General features: G+C 41.8%; 2 protein-coding genes across 3 annotated transcripts in view; one reads left to right on the forward strand and one right to left on the reverse strand.

The window, feature by feature from the left end:
• Positions 1–9: 9 nt before the first annotated feature.
• LOC107226741 lies at positions 10–15,279 on the forward strand. The gene is made up of 20 exons (XM_046743065.1): positions 10–142; positions 706–771; positions 861–1,019; positions 1,400–1,495; positions 1,603–1,752; positions 1,911–2,134; positions 2,347–2,511; positions 2,736–2,900; positions 3,019–3,276; positions 3,367–3,543; positions 3,696–3,926; positions 4,346–4,502; positions 4,569–5,052; positions 5,456–5,616; positions 9,069–9,385; positions 9,688–11,218; positions 11,321–11,523; positions 11,610–11,795; positions 12,677–12,974; positions 13,918–15,279. Exons 2-20 carry the CDS (start codon positions 768–770, stop codon positions 14,055–14,057), a joined length of 5,106 nt encoding a protein of 1,701 aa, XP_046599021.1. The 5' UTR covers positions 10–142; positions 706–767; the 3' UTR covers positions 14,058–15,279.
• The window catches only part of LOC107226769 (serine proteinase stubble-like), a 29,207-nt gene continuing 27,695 nt past the window's right edge, over positions 14,770–16,281 (reverse strand). For both annotated transcript variants that reach the window (XM_015667682.2, XM_046743066.1), the window contains exon 9: positions 14,770–16,261. In XM_015667682.2, coding sequence (XP_015523168.2) covers positions 16,103–16,261 — 159 coding nt within the window. In that variant the 3' untranslated portion in view covers positions 14,770–16,102. The remainder of the gene's footprint in view (positions 16,262–16,281) is intronic.

Genomic DNA, 16,281 nt, shown 5'->3' on the forward strand with positions numbered 1-16,281 from the left:
AGCGTACAACGAATTAATCAAGCTTTCCACATACAGACTTTCTTTCCTCTTACGGCGCTTCTTTATCGATGTAAATAAAGAGGTAACACATCATCCGCTCCCTGCTGCCACCTAGGATATCTGACGAACGTACTACTACAAGGTAACCTGCACGCCTGCGGGGCGCGCCGACCTTTGAATCCAATATCTCGAGTTACGTATCAACGATCAAAGCGAAAGCTGTCTCGGCGAGAAAAATGTTCGTTATTATCGTGAATTCGTTGTACGAAAAATATCGTATGTGGTTATAATAATCGTACAAGTATCGTGAAACTTGATCGAAATAAAAACGCATCTTATGCCACCGAAACGAAAAATTGCTGCCATTAATATAAAGCGAGCTCTTATACGGATTCGAGTAGATGGGATTTTAAATTAGCTTCGATCGGTTTCCGATAATCATTTATTGAAACTGTAACCTTTACGGTCGATTGAACGGCGAATTCCGTACCTTCTGGTTTAACTGGGGGCATTTGATCGCACTGCTGGTGTGATCGTGTACAAGAAAGTACGAGTAGCTGATTTTTAGTGAGAGAAAAAATGAAAATTCGAAATCATGTTTGACTGGCACTGGAAATTGAATTGACCAAGGGAGTATCAAGTTTTTCTCCGGTGAAGATATACATTCGGTTAACGTTCAAATGTTTCTGCCGCTTTTTTTTATAGTCATCGCATCCTCCACCGTTCGATCTAGTGATTTCCCTTCGCTGATTACAGCTAACGCAACAATGGGTATGGGAAAAATAAAAACATTTTTAATATATTCGTAGCGAATGTATTCGTATGTGATTCTTTGAGTAACGAATGTTTATATGCCGCAGCTATTGTGGTCGATAAGCATATATTCCAGGGAAAAACAAATTATGAAACCGGGTCGACTGAATTATATCGAATAGTTTCAAAAACAGTCGACGAAAATATGCGGTTTGGAAGAATTGAAGCACATGCTTTTACCGATTCAAGTCCCAACTTGCGTCGAGGTATGGAAGTGATTAATACTTACGTTACAGCGACCCCATTAAAAATGACCATGTCTTGAATCATATAATGTTATGACCGAAATAAACGTGTCATTTGTTACATGATTTATTTTGTAAAGTCGACACAAATTACATAAAAGATCACGTAATGGATCACGAAAAAAGAGATACGATTTTTGATCTAGTATATTTGACGGTTCGCGCTTTTACAATTTATTACGTGATTTTTTATATATTTTTTTCGAATTTACTGGATAAATCATGCAATAAATTGCATGCTGATGACGGTCATAACATCTTATGATTTATTACATGAACATTTTCAGCAGGGGAAATTTCATGCCATACTCATGTATACATACCAACTCCCTGCCTATTAGATTACACTGCATTACTCTCGATTACAACGTGCCATGAAACATGGAAATTATTTCACCAGGCCAAGAGGGAAGACCTCGTACACATCGCAATTACGGGTAAGCAAAGTAATTCGAACACCGCCTGAAAATCATATATGTATACCTATATATAAGGTGAGAACGGAACGTCGAAGGTAAAGACACTTCTGGATACTTGTTCCAAGATGCAGATTGTCCGCGATTTCCCGACCACGAAGGCATCAGCGTTCCGCTGTTGCATCCTGGAGAGGAATTATCACAGGTGCTTCTGGACCTGAGAACGAGATCGGCCCTTACTTGGAGTAAACTAAACGTCCTGCATGATGAGACTTTTGGTATGAATTACGAGCATAATATTATGACTGAATAACGCTGGGTTCTTCTGGTCCATCATTATTATACGACGGGGGGGAGTTTATTGTTTACGGGCGGACGCACGATCGAAGCGTGGTGTTTGTAACGATACGCTGAATAGAAAATACCGTACTTGCAGGAAGAGATACGATCAGCAGAGTAATGATTGCTCTGTCAGTTGAACTTTTAGACTCGCGACTAGTCCCGACGACTAGATCTATTTTCACGATCAAAGAGGCGAAATCAGACCGAGGCAAGAGGCAGGAAGTATTGAAAATTCTCTCAAGTTTTTCCGAGGAGAGGCTTGGAAGTTGCTTCCTTGTCATTGTGACGATCGACATGGTCGGCTTGATAATGGAAGTGGTACGCTCATCAATGACTCAATTTTATTTTTATAAACACCAGAATTATCAAACAGGATACGGCTTGGTAGTTGCACTATTCAATCACGTGTTTCCGCTCTGTTTTTAGTTTATTCGCCTACGCATCGCCTCGTACAATAATTGTTTATTTCTTCCTCACCGATTTTTCGGGCACGGTGTTATTTTTATTTTATCTATAACTTTTCGTTCAAGGCTAAGTCGTTAAATATGGTTAACCCTGCAACGCAATGGCTGTACATTACGAGTGACACAACCTCACGAGATCAGAACGTGACTATGTTAAATGAGATCCTGAACGAGGGACAGAACGTGGCTATTCTTCACAATACGACGAATACGGATATAACAACTTGTCATGTAAGATTATGCGAACATGATAAACTGACACAATTTTTCATGACGTCGGTAATGAATGTGAAGTATCATTTTTGAGAAGAAACCGTGATATCGATGGTTGAATCACTGATATTCCGATCACCTGCCAATTTGTTTTCGCCGAAATTGGAATGCGACACTCTTAAAGTTGTAGCTAGTTAGGCTGGCTCAAGTCGACCTCAAGGTAACGGGATTTTCCGTTTTAGGGAGGACTTACTTGCGACGTGAAAGATCTCACCAGGGCATTGGCAATTGCTCTCGAGGACTCACTTGCCGAGGAGACTAAATTGTCGGAACAAGTTACCGAGGAGGAATTCGAGGCGATAAGATTTACAAAAAGGGAACGACGTCGGGACGTTCTGGATAAGATGGTGGTTTAGCAATGCGACGTTTCTTGACTTACGGCGACTACTTTTCTCTTTCGTAAAAATTGCACAGCCACTCCTTAACGTACTGTATATTTGTCTTTGTTTCACGGTACACACACAGAAAGAGCTTTTTATCAGTCGATCTGGATCGGGGGGGAAGTGCGACAGGTGTTTGTCCTGGACAGTCACGTCAGCGATAACCTGGGGGGAGTCCTTTGTTACTGGGAAAAAAATATCAGACGCGAGCGACAATGGGACGGGCTATTTCATCGTTACCGGAACTTGGTCTCCTCGACTCGGTGCCGTGATGACCGATGCGATATTTCCCCACGTGGTACACGGTTTCAGGGGAAAGACACTTCCAGTAATCACATTCCACGTGCGTATGATACATGAGACGTGGATATAGGAAGTGACGTAATTCTTGTGGGACTGTGCAGGGAATGAACAGCACGTCGTGTGCTTTCAGAATCCTCCGTGGCAAATAATTAATCGAAGTAAAACCGGCCAGGCTGTGTTCGACGGGCTTATTTTTGACGTACTAAAGCAGCTCAGTCATCGGCTCAACTTCACTTATAACGTCCTCATCGAATCGGATGAACAAGATCAGATGGTTAAGCCTTTGAGCCTTGGTGATGCTGGAAGGGTACAGACGAAGGATATTTTTTTAGTCTCGAACAGTTAGATTTTTAAGAAATTTTATAGCTGTCCGGGTAGTGTAGTGTGGTTTGATGGTTGGTGCTCGAGTATATTTTTAAATAACCGCATTTCCACGATAAAGCTTTATCTCAATCGCAGGCGACGAACAGCGAGCAGCCTTCCATGACTAACAGCATTTCTTCAAACGTCATCGAGGTCGTCCGTTCGAAAAAGGTCCTGATCGCCGCTTGCGCTTACACCGTTAACGAGCAAAAAAATAGCATGGTCAATTTTACCCGACCAGTTTCCACTCAGACTTACAGTCTGCTTGCCTCTAGGCCCAAACAATTGTCCAGGGCGCTACTTTTCACGTCTCCATATACCAAGGAGGTTGGTGGGCCGTTTACTTTCTTAGATTCAAAATGACTGTTTTAAACCGCGTGTAATTAATGATTCATTTTAATTCGTCAATTACCAACACCACAATTTTTCGATTAGATGGTAATCGATTCTCATGTCAGTTTTCAATAGAGAATATTGGGAAGGTAAGCGATCTCATTGAACGCTAAATGCAACTGCCTTATGCAACGGGTCGCATCGCGTGATCTCGAAGGTCTGAGTTTGCGCGCCAGTGTAAATTCGAAAGCAGGAAATTGATAATTAGCTATTGTTTTTGCTGTGAAGAATGGTCAAGATACTAATTGTTGTGGGCTGCTTCACAATAAATTGAAACTTCCGGAAAGAGTTCAATTTCAATTAATCCTGGAAGCGTGGCGATACCTACTTATACGTATGCAGGGTATTTTCAGACTTGGGGATGTCTGGCGGGGGCCATAATAGCTATGGGACCGATATTGTACCTGATCCACAACTGGAGTCCGTTTTATTCGAACACGCCGTTGTCACCAGGACTGAGATCGCCCTGGGACTGCATGTGGTATGTGTACGGCGCTCTGCTTCAGCAAGGTAGGAAAGCCGAAAGGAATCCCGTTTATAGCTCCTAGCGCTCATTTATCAGATTAAAAACTTCAGGAGGGATGAATCTACCACGAGCTGACAGCGGCCGACTGATCGTTGGGACATGGTGGTTGGTGGTTTTGGTAGTCGTCGCCACTTACAGCGGTAACTTAGTCGCTTTTCTAACTTTTCCGAGGATAGACGCCTCTGTCTCATCGATAGACGACGTCCTGGCAAGGGAGCACGAACTCACTTGGACTCTGCCGAGCGGAAGTTACCTCTTCGATTTCCTTGGTTCATCCGAGGAGCCCAAATTTCGGAGATTCTTTTCCGGAGCCGCAAGGCCCAACGTCACGAACGATACGGATTTAATGAAGCGCGTCAAGGAAGGAAATCACGTCCTGGTCGACTGGCGAACGTCGCTCAGGTTCGTCATGAGGAAGGAACTTCTCGCGACCGGAAGATGCGACTTTTCTCTCAGTGCAGAAGAGTTCGTCCCGGAACCAATCGCCATGATCGTTGCACCCGGTAGTCCCTATCTCTCAATCATTAACTCCGAGTAAGTTTCATCGTGCGTTTTCTTTTTCCTCGTTGTCGGATGCAGTTGCAGCCATGCAAAGTTGCGTGGGGTAACTGACACGGTATAAACGAATACATTCGATGTTCAAGGGTCAGAACGACCACGACCGTGTTAAATTGCTTCTAGTATTTGACAAGCAACGCTGGTGAATCACGGTCCGGATTTTCACCTCCACTATAGCAGGATTACAGCATTCTTTTTCCCTTTCTATATCCTCGCTTTGCCAATGCTTGCAGCATGCGCTAACTTACACGTGTATGTGGAAAGTGAAAATCCGCTTCTTGGTAACCAGGAGCATTTGCACTGTACTGGTCTCATTGATTCGAAAAATTATTCATCTTTACCTCAATTTAAATTATATAATAATGTTACGGTTCTACAGACTGAAACGAATGCACCAAGTAGGACTGATTCAGAAATGGACGGCGGAGAGAATGCCGATAAAAGACAAGTGCTGGGAAAGGCCAGGCGTAAGTCAAGAGACTAGCAACCATAAGGTTAACATGGACGACATGCAGGGAAGCTTTTTTCTACTTTTTATAGGTAAGGCACCCGAGCCTCTATTCAGTTGCGTAAGTCAACTCGCCAAAAATTTATTAAATATTGCCACCATGTCATCCCTCGCGATAATACATGTTATTTATTTCGGCCTTGCGCCGCTTCTGAATCAGCTGGCAATGTACTCAGCAATTACCAACATCCCAAACGACTTTCCGGTGTCATGCTATACCAAGTTATTAAATCCGTTTCCTAGCTCTTGTTATACGCTCTTTTGAAGGCTGGACCTCGGCGGTAATTGATGAGGACTATTTTCGTTGCAGGGTTCATCCTTGCTATCCTCATGCTGGGGTGTGAGTTTTTTTGGGTCAAACGCAAGACGCTTCTCGAGCAAAAACTAATTCGACCTTATGTCACATGATGTGTGATATACACGCGGTTTAGAACTAGGAAACTGTTTTGCGCCAAATTCTGCGGAAAAATTGAAATGTTAGAACGTCATCTTGTTATTTGAATTTATTTCAGCATTAGACATTTCGATAGCAAGTTTTTCGGGGGCATTTTATTTTCGCCTTTATCCCTTCTGATTGTTCATCAATGATTGAATCCATCCTATGATTGCATGAATCGACCAAACGAAATTGTGAGGCTATTGTTTTCTAGTTGTAGCTCTTATTTAGTGTGAATATATACGAAGCGTGGAGGTAAAAGTTGTTGAATTACGTAACGGATAATGATCCTCACAGGCGGTCAGACGCAGTTACCATTAAGTACGTAAGGACGTAGATGTATCTTCACGACGATAACGTATTTGAAATAAATAATTGCCAACTTTTAGATTACATGTAATGATCCGCCTATGTGCATAAGAAAAATGAAAATTTATCATATTCGTATGTGTGGATTACCTATATAAGTTTATTTCGGCAAAACGTGTGCACAACACCGTACATTAAATTTCCCTCTCCTCGAAAGAGATATTTAATTCGACTACTGACATTGCACTACTGACTCGCTCTTTCGCAAACGTAGTATTTGCACACGTGTCCACGATGTTTATGGGCTCATGAATTTGATGTGATGTCACTTCTACGGTGTCTGTAACGCAGTTCAAACTATGACTGTAATAAATGTTTGATATTCAGTATTTATTTCTCCTAATTTTAATTTTGCGATTGAAATCACGTATGGCTTGGATTTAGAATCGGGTCTGACCTGATTCATGCAGCGGATAAATTTCGTAAGAAGAGTAGCATAAAAAAATCATTTCAGAAGCAACGAAAGTCTCTATTCTTCTAGAGATTCCCCATATTTAACACATGTAATATAGCTGGAGTAACTGAATTACTGCAACCTGCTACTCGGAGAAAGCTTATTATAATATCTAGTTTAACAAATGTTTGCACATGTGGATATTATAGCGAAGTAAACGTATAATAAATATATCCATTCGTTTTTAAGCGATTACATTAACTTCATTGACGAGTTATACTCTCCTCTTATTTAGAATCGCGTCATAAAAAAATGTTAAGTACTCTCTTGTACATAAACAATCATAAACCTGAGCCTAGCTCCATAAATTCAATTATCATAATCAACATTTTTCGGGTGTACTTGACAGTTCAAAGCTATGGATTCGAAAGTAGATGTACCCCGAGGAGCCAGTTCAGATTTACAATTTTGATTCCCAAGATTCATCCAGCAGCCTCCGTGATCAGATATTGCGTTGTAACGGTATAATACGCATGCGTCTATAATAATAATTCTCCACTATATAATATCCTCTAGACCAGGCATGAATTACCGTTGAAAATCGGATAGCTACGCCATCCTGCGGATCCGCATATTTCTCTTCTGTAACTTTAATAACTACAATAACAGTTATTCAGACCATTATTTTCTTACCTGTGAAGTAATATATGACACGTACATGTACTCAACTAATTGTCCTCGCGACTGCAAGCAAAAGACATCGACTTAGAGGGGCTCCCGAAGCGTGACAAAACTATTTCTGCTGTTCTACAACACCCCGTTCTTCAGTAGATGCATTTTATTGAGGAAACACTTGCTGTGTTTCGCATTAAGGATTTAGTGCATGAGCACGGTAAAAAAATACGTACTCTCGTGGATATGGCATGTGTACACCAATCCCAGAAGGGGTTAAATGTCGAGTTCAGCATTCGTCCGACTCGTTAATTCTTCCACGATTTTAACAAGTGAAACATCCTGCTCTTCATTCGCCACGGCAAGCTGAATACGCGAACAGCTACTCGACGCGGCGTTATCTTGCAAATTGAGTAATCCGCGCATGAATTTATCCTACTTGCCGCGTAGACGGAGTTTTTTTCAATGTAGCTGATGAGTTGACTTTTATTATTCGTTAGGTCCTTTTCTAAATTCACGACAGTACCTACGCAAGATCTTGAAGCGCGCATATTAATTCATAAATCGGTACGGAGAAGCTTAGGTTCTGGTATACCGATGTGAAATCTTTGCGGAAAACAATTAGCGTTAACAGAGTGATTGGCACTGTAGATGAGGGGGGAGAGAAAGGGAGATTACGACTGTAGAGATGATGGAACCAACGGGGTTATCTACCTGACGACCTTGCCTCTGAAAAAGTCTCCGCTCCCTTCCCGCCCCTTCGGGTTCTCAACTCCAAGCCCCCTCCTTTGCCCAGTTGCGCCTTGTGCAAGCCTCGGGGTCCAACGAGGGGCCCAACGTACCTCCGTCTTGGCGAACAACGCGCTGACCGCTTGCTGTACGGAGTCAGGTGGAGTAGGTATGCCCGGTATATACCAATCGCGTAACTGACGAGTCGGTAGTCTCGTTCTAGCTCTCGGTGTCTCAGCTCTACATTCGAAATCCAAATTCAAGACGCGATGCGTGTGGCTTACGTTTTTATAAAACACCTCGATTAACCGTTCGCTAGTTACAGAAGAGTCGGAGAGTGACGTGTGACGAGTTGATTTTACGTCCAGGTTGTCGAAAACTAGTTTTCAAAACAAGTTCTAAGCATGTGGATATTATGCCTCGCCTTACTTTATAGTACGTTCATTTGCAGACGGTCAAGTTTACTCCAATCGCTATGCTCTATGATACCAGAAAACGAATTTCCACTCAGATCTGAGTTTCACATAAATCTATAGCAGGAAATAGACTTTGACACAGGAAGTTATTTCGTTATACCAATGCAACCAATCAATATCCATTTCTAATATGAAATGTCTTTTTCTGCTTGCGAATATCACGAGTCATCAATTATTATCATCAAATATGTTATTCCGGTTACTTTAGCCTTTAAATAACAGTGTCTGAGATTAATTTCTCTACACTGGGTGCATTTATAAAATTGTTTCCAATCAGTTTTATGGTCAATTTAAAATACCGCCTGCCCATAACAAACGTAGATGCTATAGCAGTCTCAATTTTATTATCTTCATACGCGTCATCATAACAACTTTACAAGGCTGCGAATTCATACTTCTCACGTTTAGCCGCGGCAACCCAAGTCCAAGGATACGGTTCTTCTTGGCATGATCTTCCGGCTTCTCAGGCACCTCCGTTTCAACGTCCAGTGGACATCATGACGGATGTGATCAATGATCTTGGGGTGAGAATTTTGCAACAATACGGCGAGACCGGGCGTTACGGAAACGTGGCGTTTTCCCCTACGGGGATTGGGTTTGTCTTGGCAGCATTGTACGAGGGATCAGCAGGTCCTGGACATGAGCAGATTGTGCACGCCCTTGATCTTCCCCAGGAAAAAGACATCACCAGGATTGGCCTTAGGGATATTCACAGGAGGCTAAGGGTGAGCCTCGTGTAACAACTTTTCTGGATTCGGCGTAGATTGAATCACGCCAGACAATATAAGGGAAGTCGTTCAATTCCGCCTTTTCAATTCTCCTTTCCATACCGAATATCGAAATTCTATTCGGGAATCTAGATAAAGTATCGTGTCTCTACGTATGCGGGGTTTCATCATCCTAGCCATTTTCAATTGCTCGGTTGACTTTTTACAATTTCCTATAAAATTTTGATGAAACATAGTTGAATATACCTCGAGAGTCGTCGAAAATTATGCAATCAATCGGATAAAATTTACTTTCGTAGAGCTACCTCAGCCCTGACGGGTTTCTTGGTGGCCTGACTCTCAACAGAGACAACACAAAGTTGAGACCAGAGTACGAGAATGTTCTCAAGTTTCTCGGCTTCGACGTGGCTTCTAGAGCCAACGGGTCTACCGAAAATTCAACCTCAGCAACACTTCCAGAAACTATGGCAGAAGCTCCTACCACCCCTTCAGATCCAAGTTCCCTGCCCGCGACTACTCCGATTACGGTTGACGTATCCGAGACGACGGAATCCTCTACGATCATAACGACATCGGTAGGTGAAGATTTCGGAGAGGCTTCGACCAGCTCTTCAAATATGCCGACGACGATCATCGCCAGCACCGAAGAGCTGACGACGGCGACAAGTGACGTGGACACAACCACCAGAATGATCACCACGGAAACAATACCTGCCCCAACAATAACGGTTTCTGAGATGGTCGATAACTCTGGAGAGGAACTAACCACCATTTCTAGTACCTTGCCCATCCCGACGACGACGCAATTGTTGACAACAACTTTGCAGGCATCTTCGGCATTGACGGAGGCATTGATCGATGAAACTACAGAACTTGTTTCTTTGACAACGATGAGTGTCACGGTGGATACTCCGGTTATGGTTACCAGGGATGCTACAACTGAAGTTGTAATGCAAACTACCTTGGCAAGCGTCGAGGAAGTGGCGGATACCACGACATTAGGTTCTACTACTGTAAACACCGAAGCCACAATTCCTGGCGAGTCGACGACGCCGATGGTCCCTGAAGTGGATGTAGTAACTGAGAGTACATCGACAGTGACTATTGATTTGGAAGAAGATGGATCTGAGAATGAATCGGAGCCGGACGTGTCCATTTCAAGCTCTGAAGAAACGATCGAAGAAAGTCTTGAAGAGTTGGCAACAACGACAGCAATGGAAGAAAGGACTACGCCACAGCCGGAAGAGATGGTCTCGAATGAAATTGTTTCCGAGTCTACAACAAGTCGTATAGATACAACAACCATACTTCCAGATGCTGAGGTGGATACGTTACTAGATTCGATGAGCTCTGAAACTGAGACTTTACTTACTTCGGAACGCAAAAATGGCAGCGCCGAGATCACGACCACTTCCTCATCTCTGGAATTGGAATCGCGTGAACGACGAAGAGTCCGTGGCGTTGGGATCAGGGATCCTGTGGTGAGGACTCTGTTAAATGCAAGATCTGCCGAGCCAGAGGTAAAAGTGACGGCAAGATCAGACTTGGTCAACTCGAAAGAAATCGGCGCCGTGTGGATCAACAGAATTGTGGAGTATTCTTTTACTGAGAAAAACGCTGACCGGAGCACGAATTTACTGACAGTTGCAGAACAAGGCGGTGATCATCAAAATGAGAAATCTGTCAGCTGGAGTGCAAGTGGTGAAGCTGTACTGGAAGGTGATAGACGAAAGCGTGGAACGAGGAGTCCAAGAAGTTATTTCCCCGGCCATTTTAACATTCCGAAATTTCCAAGTTTCCCTGTCTATCCAGACTCTCCCGGAGCCTCAGGTACGCTACAATTCCGTGGAAATTGCGGCGATCAATATGGAGACGGACACCACACTCCAGGAGAGCAACACGATTTCTCTAATTGCTTGGTTTTCTTTTTAGAGGAAACTTCGTGGACTCGTAAGGTCGGAGGATGGCGAGTGCACTCCTCAAAGCTGGACGAAGTCTCTGAAGATTCGAGTGAACTGACCTTCCTCGTTAACGGGGAAGAGCCAACAGTTGTTTCTGCTGCGACATACACAGTTGTCCTGCCTTTTGCATTCCTGCCATCCCTGCAGGTCTTGGCATTGGAATTTCCTCTGGACGTTAGTTTTTAACTATTCACATTCTGTTTTTTCACTCCACTCCGCCTAACTGCAGGGTTCTCACGACTTGACTACTGCATCCCTAGGATCCGAGGTACAACATTCTTTTACTTCTGCCAACGGACAGGGATGGGACTCGCCGACTGGCTAAAGAGCTTGAAAGCGTCGGCCTCAGGGAGCTGAGGAAGGAACTACATCCAGCCTGGGTCAGAGCGATTATTCCTTCGTTTATGCTCAAGGGGTTCGTCACTTTAACGTCTTTTCTGCAGCGGGTAAGTCAATAAAAGGCCATTGGTCGCGATCAGTTGTTCAGAATCTGTTCTCTTCTTCGAAATCCTTGGAATTTCCTATAAGCACATCACGCAGCTCACGATCCAAACAACCTATCACGGATTCGTGTGCGATTGCTGACGAAGTGCCTAGTCTAAATTTAGTAACGCATGATGACTGCGTGCTGCTCGTCATACCAAGGTGAGAAAGAAAACTTTTCTGCTTGTCACGCGTCGTGACCTTTAACCCTGAGACAGTGTTTATACCAAATTGCTCAATTTTAAGTGAATCCGTCCTCGTTGACGAACATCCCGTCCATTACACTTAATTTCCAAGATTATTGTCGCAATTTACGTGTTAAACGCTTGGCATGGGGTACACCTGTGTCACAGCAGAAAATATTTCACAAACTAAATTTTGCCGGAGTTGGTCACACAGATAATAAATTCGACATTGAATGGAGTTACAGTACACCTGACTCTTTGATTTTCAAATGTCACCGATTCCGTCATGCAACTGTATTAAGTACATCAAACATATTTTCATGCGGATTTCCCGTTCTGTGAGCGAAAAGGAAATTCGTCGAACGACGAATTCCTGAAATAGACAACAAGATCTAAAAGGAAATTCAAACTTGTGACATCGAGCCAGCCTCGTAATTTCAAATACTATTCTGAAGAAGCGACTAACAATAATATACAAGCGAAATCACACTCTGAATGCTTCAATGAACCTTCTGCAATTATCCTCGGGATCCGGCTACACCCTTTGCAGATATTACTTAAACTTTTGTATTACCTGACCGGAGACAATTAAATTCCTTTATCAGTGGAACCTTGTTCGAGCTTTTGAGCTTTGACAAGAAACTTTCGTTTGGTCGCAGATTGGGATCAGAGACGTCTTCGAGCCGCGGGATGCCGATTTATCTCCCATGACTGATGACGTGGGCGTTTACGCGCGGGACGTACAGCAGAGCATCGGTGTTAACATACGAAATTACATGAAGCCTGACCGGACGCACTCGAGTGAGTGGAATTATTATCAGGCCGATCTGTCTCCTCCAAGGTTTCTTCCAACCCCCGAGCCACGTCTACGGGTCTTTCGAAACGAGCGTTACGATGCATGGCTTCCGAGCTGGCGGAATTCTTACCAATCTTTTAACCCAGGTCCTATGTTATTAGGTTCTGTAAATATTATCTATTTTCATTTTATCAATCACATCGTTATAAATTGGTAACGGTCTAACTCCACGCTTCTTCTCCTGGAAGTCTTTTTCTTCGAAACTTCATCACATTTAGAAGTGGAATAACTATATTGAAGGTCCGTGCGAGCTGTGAACTACACAACTTGTTTTTTACGCAAGTGAAATTTTTTTACCAAAATCAGAAGCTCTCATTGCCAGTTATTCGTTGAAATTTACGATGTTTCTCTTGGTGTCCTTCGCCGAGAATTGTTTCACTTCTGACCTTGAATACTTCCACAGGATGGAAGTTGGGGGTTTATTCCTACTTCCCTCTACAACTATTTATTTGTTTTTTGGTGAATCAAAACCTCTGTTCTTTCACTGCATAAATGCTTACCTTCTATCTAGCGTGACTGGATAATAGCTGTGATTATAAATGCATTCCCAGCATTGTTGTAAAAGTTGTCGAGTTTAATGGCTGATATCCTGTCCCAAGACCGCGTCACACCAGAGAATAGAAACAATCATGCTCTCCAACCAATCTGTAGCCTCACATCTCGATTCACCTCATTCTCGATGTTCGATCAAGTGGATGGTATCGCAATCTAAGATCTACTATGATCGTGGTTTTATTTTTAATCGTGCTATTAGTCACACCATCCTTGACACTCAATCTTATGTTCACAAAGTTTTCACGGCTTATAGAACTCGAGGTAGATGATTCTGTAGTCAGCTAATTATTTCTTTTTGTGACCGCAGCGGTCGATCAGCTTCGTAGACTAACAAACCAATCCTATTTCCCTGTGAGGGTATTTCTTTTCCGTTCGTACTCATTTCTCGATCACGAGATACACCACCCGAATCAGCATGACATGAGCGAAACTAGTTTTTGCCACATTTAATGGAATTGAGCATTGACAACCTGACGAATTAATCTTCAGGAAACGGACTTTTCGAGCGGGCTGGACCAGTGAGTTTCGTCGCTGAGCATCCATTCCTCTTTTTCATCATCGATGCGGAGACAGGCGTGTCCTTGATCGCTGGGCGGATAGAAGATCCTGCAAATTCGCGGATTCTCTAACTCCACTGTTCTCGACTTTCGATTCCAGTTCCTTCTATACATAATATCGAATTGTTTTACTTTTTTTTCGGAAAAAGGAAAAACATGGAAGGCTCTGAGAGAGTTTTTTTTTTTGCAATGAATCCAAGTAAAAGTATCATGCATTTTGGGCATTCCATGTCAAATCGACTCGGGTTTGACCCTTGACCCCTCCGATTTGCCTTGCGATTTTTTATATGATTCGTTTGATTTTTGAAAGCATTCATTTTTTTCAAAATTTGACGAATTCGTTTGAATTAGTTACAATTTTTGAAACGGCCATGTCGTTTGACATAATTTAAAAACCAAATCAGCCAGGTAGCAAAATTTTTTAACCTTAAGCTGGAGTGGGCCGGCGTTCCTTTTATATTTTTCTCGAAAGAATCATTTTGAAAAACTAGAAGGAAGAGTCAATTTGTGGCCACCTGTTCAAACATTTTCATGTACAAACCCGAATTTGTCAGAATTTTTCAAAATGAACAAATCGTTTGTACAATTTAGAAATCTGAAACATTCTTAAAAATCCGGTATTGCATATTAAAATGTTTGAGTAAGCGCCCATAGTAATCTGATTTTTCCTTTTAATATTTTTAAATGTTTTTTTTTGGTAAAGCTCGACAAAATTTCAAGGGAACACCTACTACGACTCAAGACTCAAAAATGTTGATATCTGACGCATGATTTTTCACAATTATTTCAAATTTTTTAACTGTTTCAATCAATACAGTTTTTTAAAAAATTTGTATCTAATTCAAATTAATCCGAAAAATTTAGTGCTTTTGAGAGTCAAAACAATCATATGAAAAATCGTGAGTCAAATCGGGGAGGTCGAGGGTCAGTCCCAGGTCAATTTGATATGGAATGCCCTGTACACAAATCTTACTAAAGCTTGGCTTATATTCGCGTGTAATTATTATGGGTTTTGAGTATTTTTATCGTAATTTAAATAGGATTCGAATGATGAATAACGTACTATTTTTTTTTAACGTAAATTTATATCATATTTATAAATGCAGCCCAAATTATGAACCGATAATCGAACGAGATAATGCGCGAAAATAATGGTATTTAAAACGGAGGAGTATGAATAGAAGGATATTTATTTGACACAGCTTATAAATAAAAGATTTATATTATATAAACAACTGTATATCATAAATATTTCAGTGATTGTTATAATTAAATATACTTGCGCTATTAATTATTATGATATTGATTCGTAATCAACCATATATAGTTATGCCGTGCTTTATACAGAAAAATGTGTGTTCGTGCGCGTATGTGTGCTGTATAAAAACGTTGAACAAGAAACAAGCTGTATATGTCAAGTATATACTATATAGGTATCTAGTGAGAATGATATATAATTATTTGTAATGTCTTCATTATTGCTTATTCATTTATCATTCATGTTCCGGGCAAGACCGCAGCATTTATATGTAGGATAGTTTGGACACCTCACTATAAAAAAATTTAATATATTATAATTTTCATTTGCCACTCTTTTTTTTCATTTTATACTACCATAAAAATGTCGCCGCAGTTCTATTTCAGTTGCAAAAACCTGCAGCTGGTGTTTTTTAGTACGTGCTTGTACATCGTGTCCGTTATAGCAGGTCATAGTTTATCCAGATGTGAAGATATGGTGGCACGTCACAAAAATATCTAACTTCATTTGAGTTACGAAAAACTATTACAGTCGTGTAAGTTTATCATCGCGATTCAGTCGTCATTGACTGTACAAATTAAATCGATTCCCATTTTCGCTAGGGCATTGGCGAATATTATTATTTGTTATTATAAACTTGGGCGAACTCAACGCTGCCTTTTGGACTTCTCACAACGCGGTTGCGCAAGTTTTTAGATTTTTTGTGTATTCGCTAAGCTTACGAAAAACATTCAGGTTCTTCAGACGTGTCTCATTCACTGGGACGTTGTAGATTCCGTTTGAGGTTTCTCCCGTGTTCCTCATGGTGGTAGAGATCAAACTCTTTGTACATGTTACTCGAGCTTCTATGAATCCTCGATTAAGTCACATTTTTGAGGATCCATGGAACAAACTTTGATATCCTCGTACAAACTCCCGGGAGATTTGCTTCCGCGCAACCAATTCCCCAGGATATAATACCGGCAAGAAAGTATCGTCCATCTTTTCCCCGGACCTGAAGAGGTCCCCCAGAATCACCCTGGAAAAATTTATCACTGA

The sequence above is a fragment of the Neodiprion lecontei genome, chromosome 6, assembly GCF_021901455.1.
Source record: "Neodiprion lecontei isolate iyNeoLeco1 chromosome 6, iyNeoLeco1.1, whole genome shotgun sequence".
NCBI classification, from domain to species: domain Eukaryota; kingdom Metazoa; phylum Arthropoda; class Insecta; order Hymenoptera; family Diprionidae; genus Neodiprion; species Neodiprion lecontei.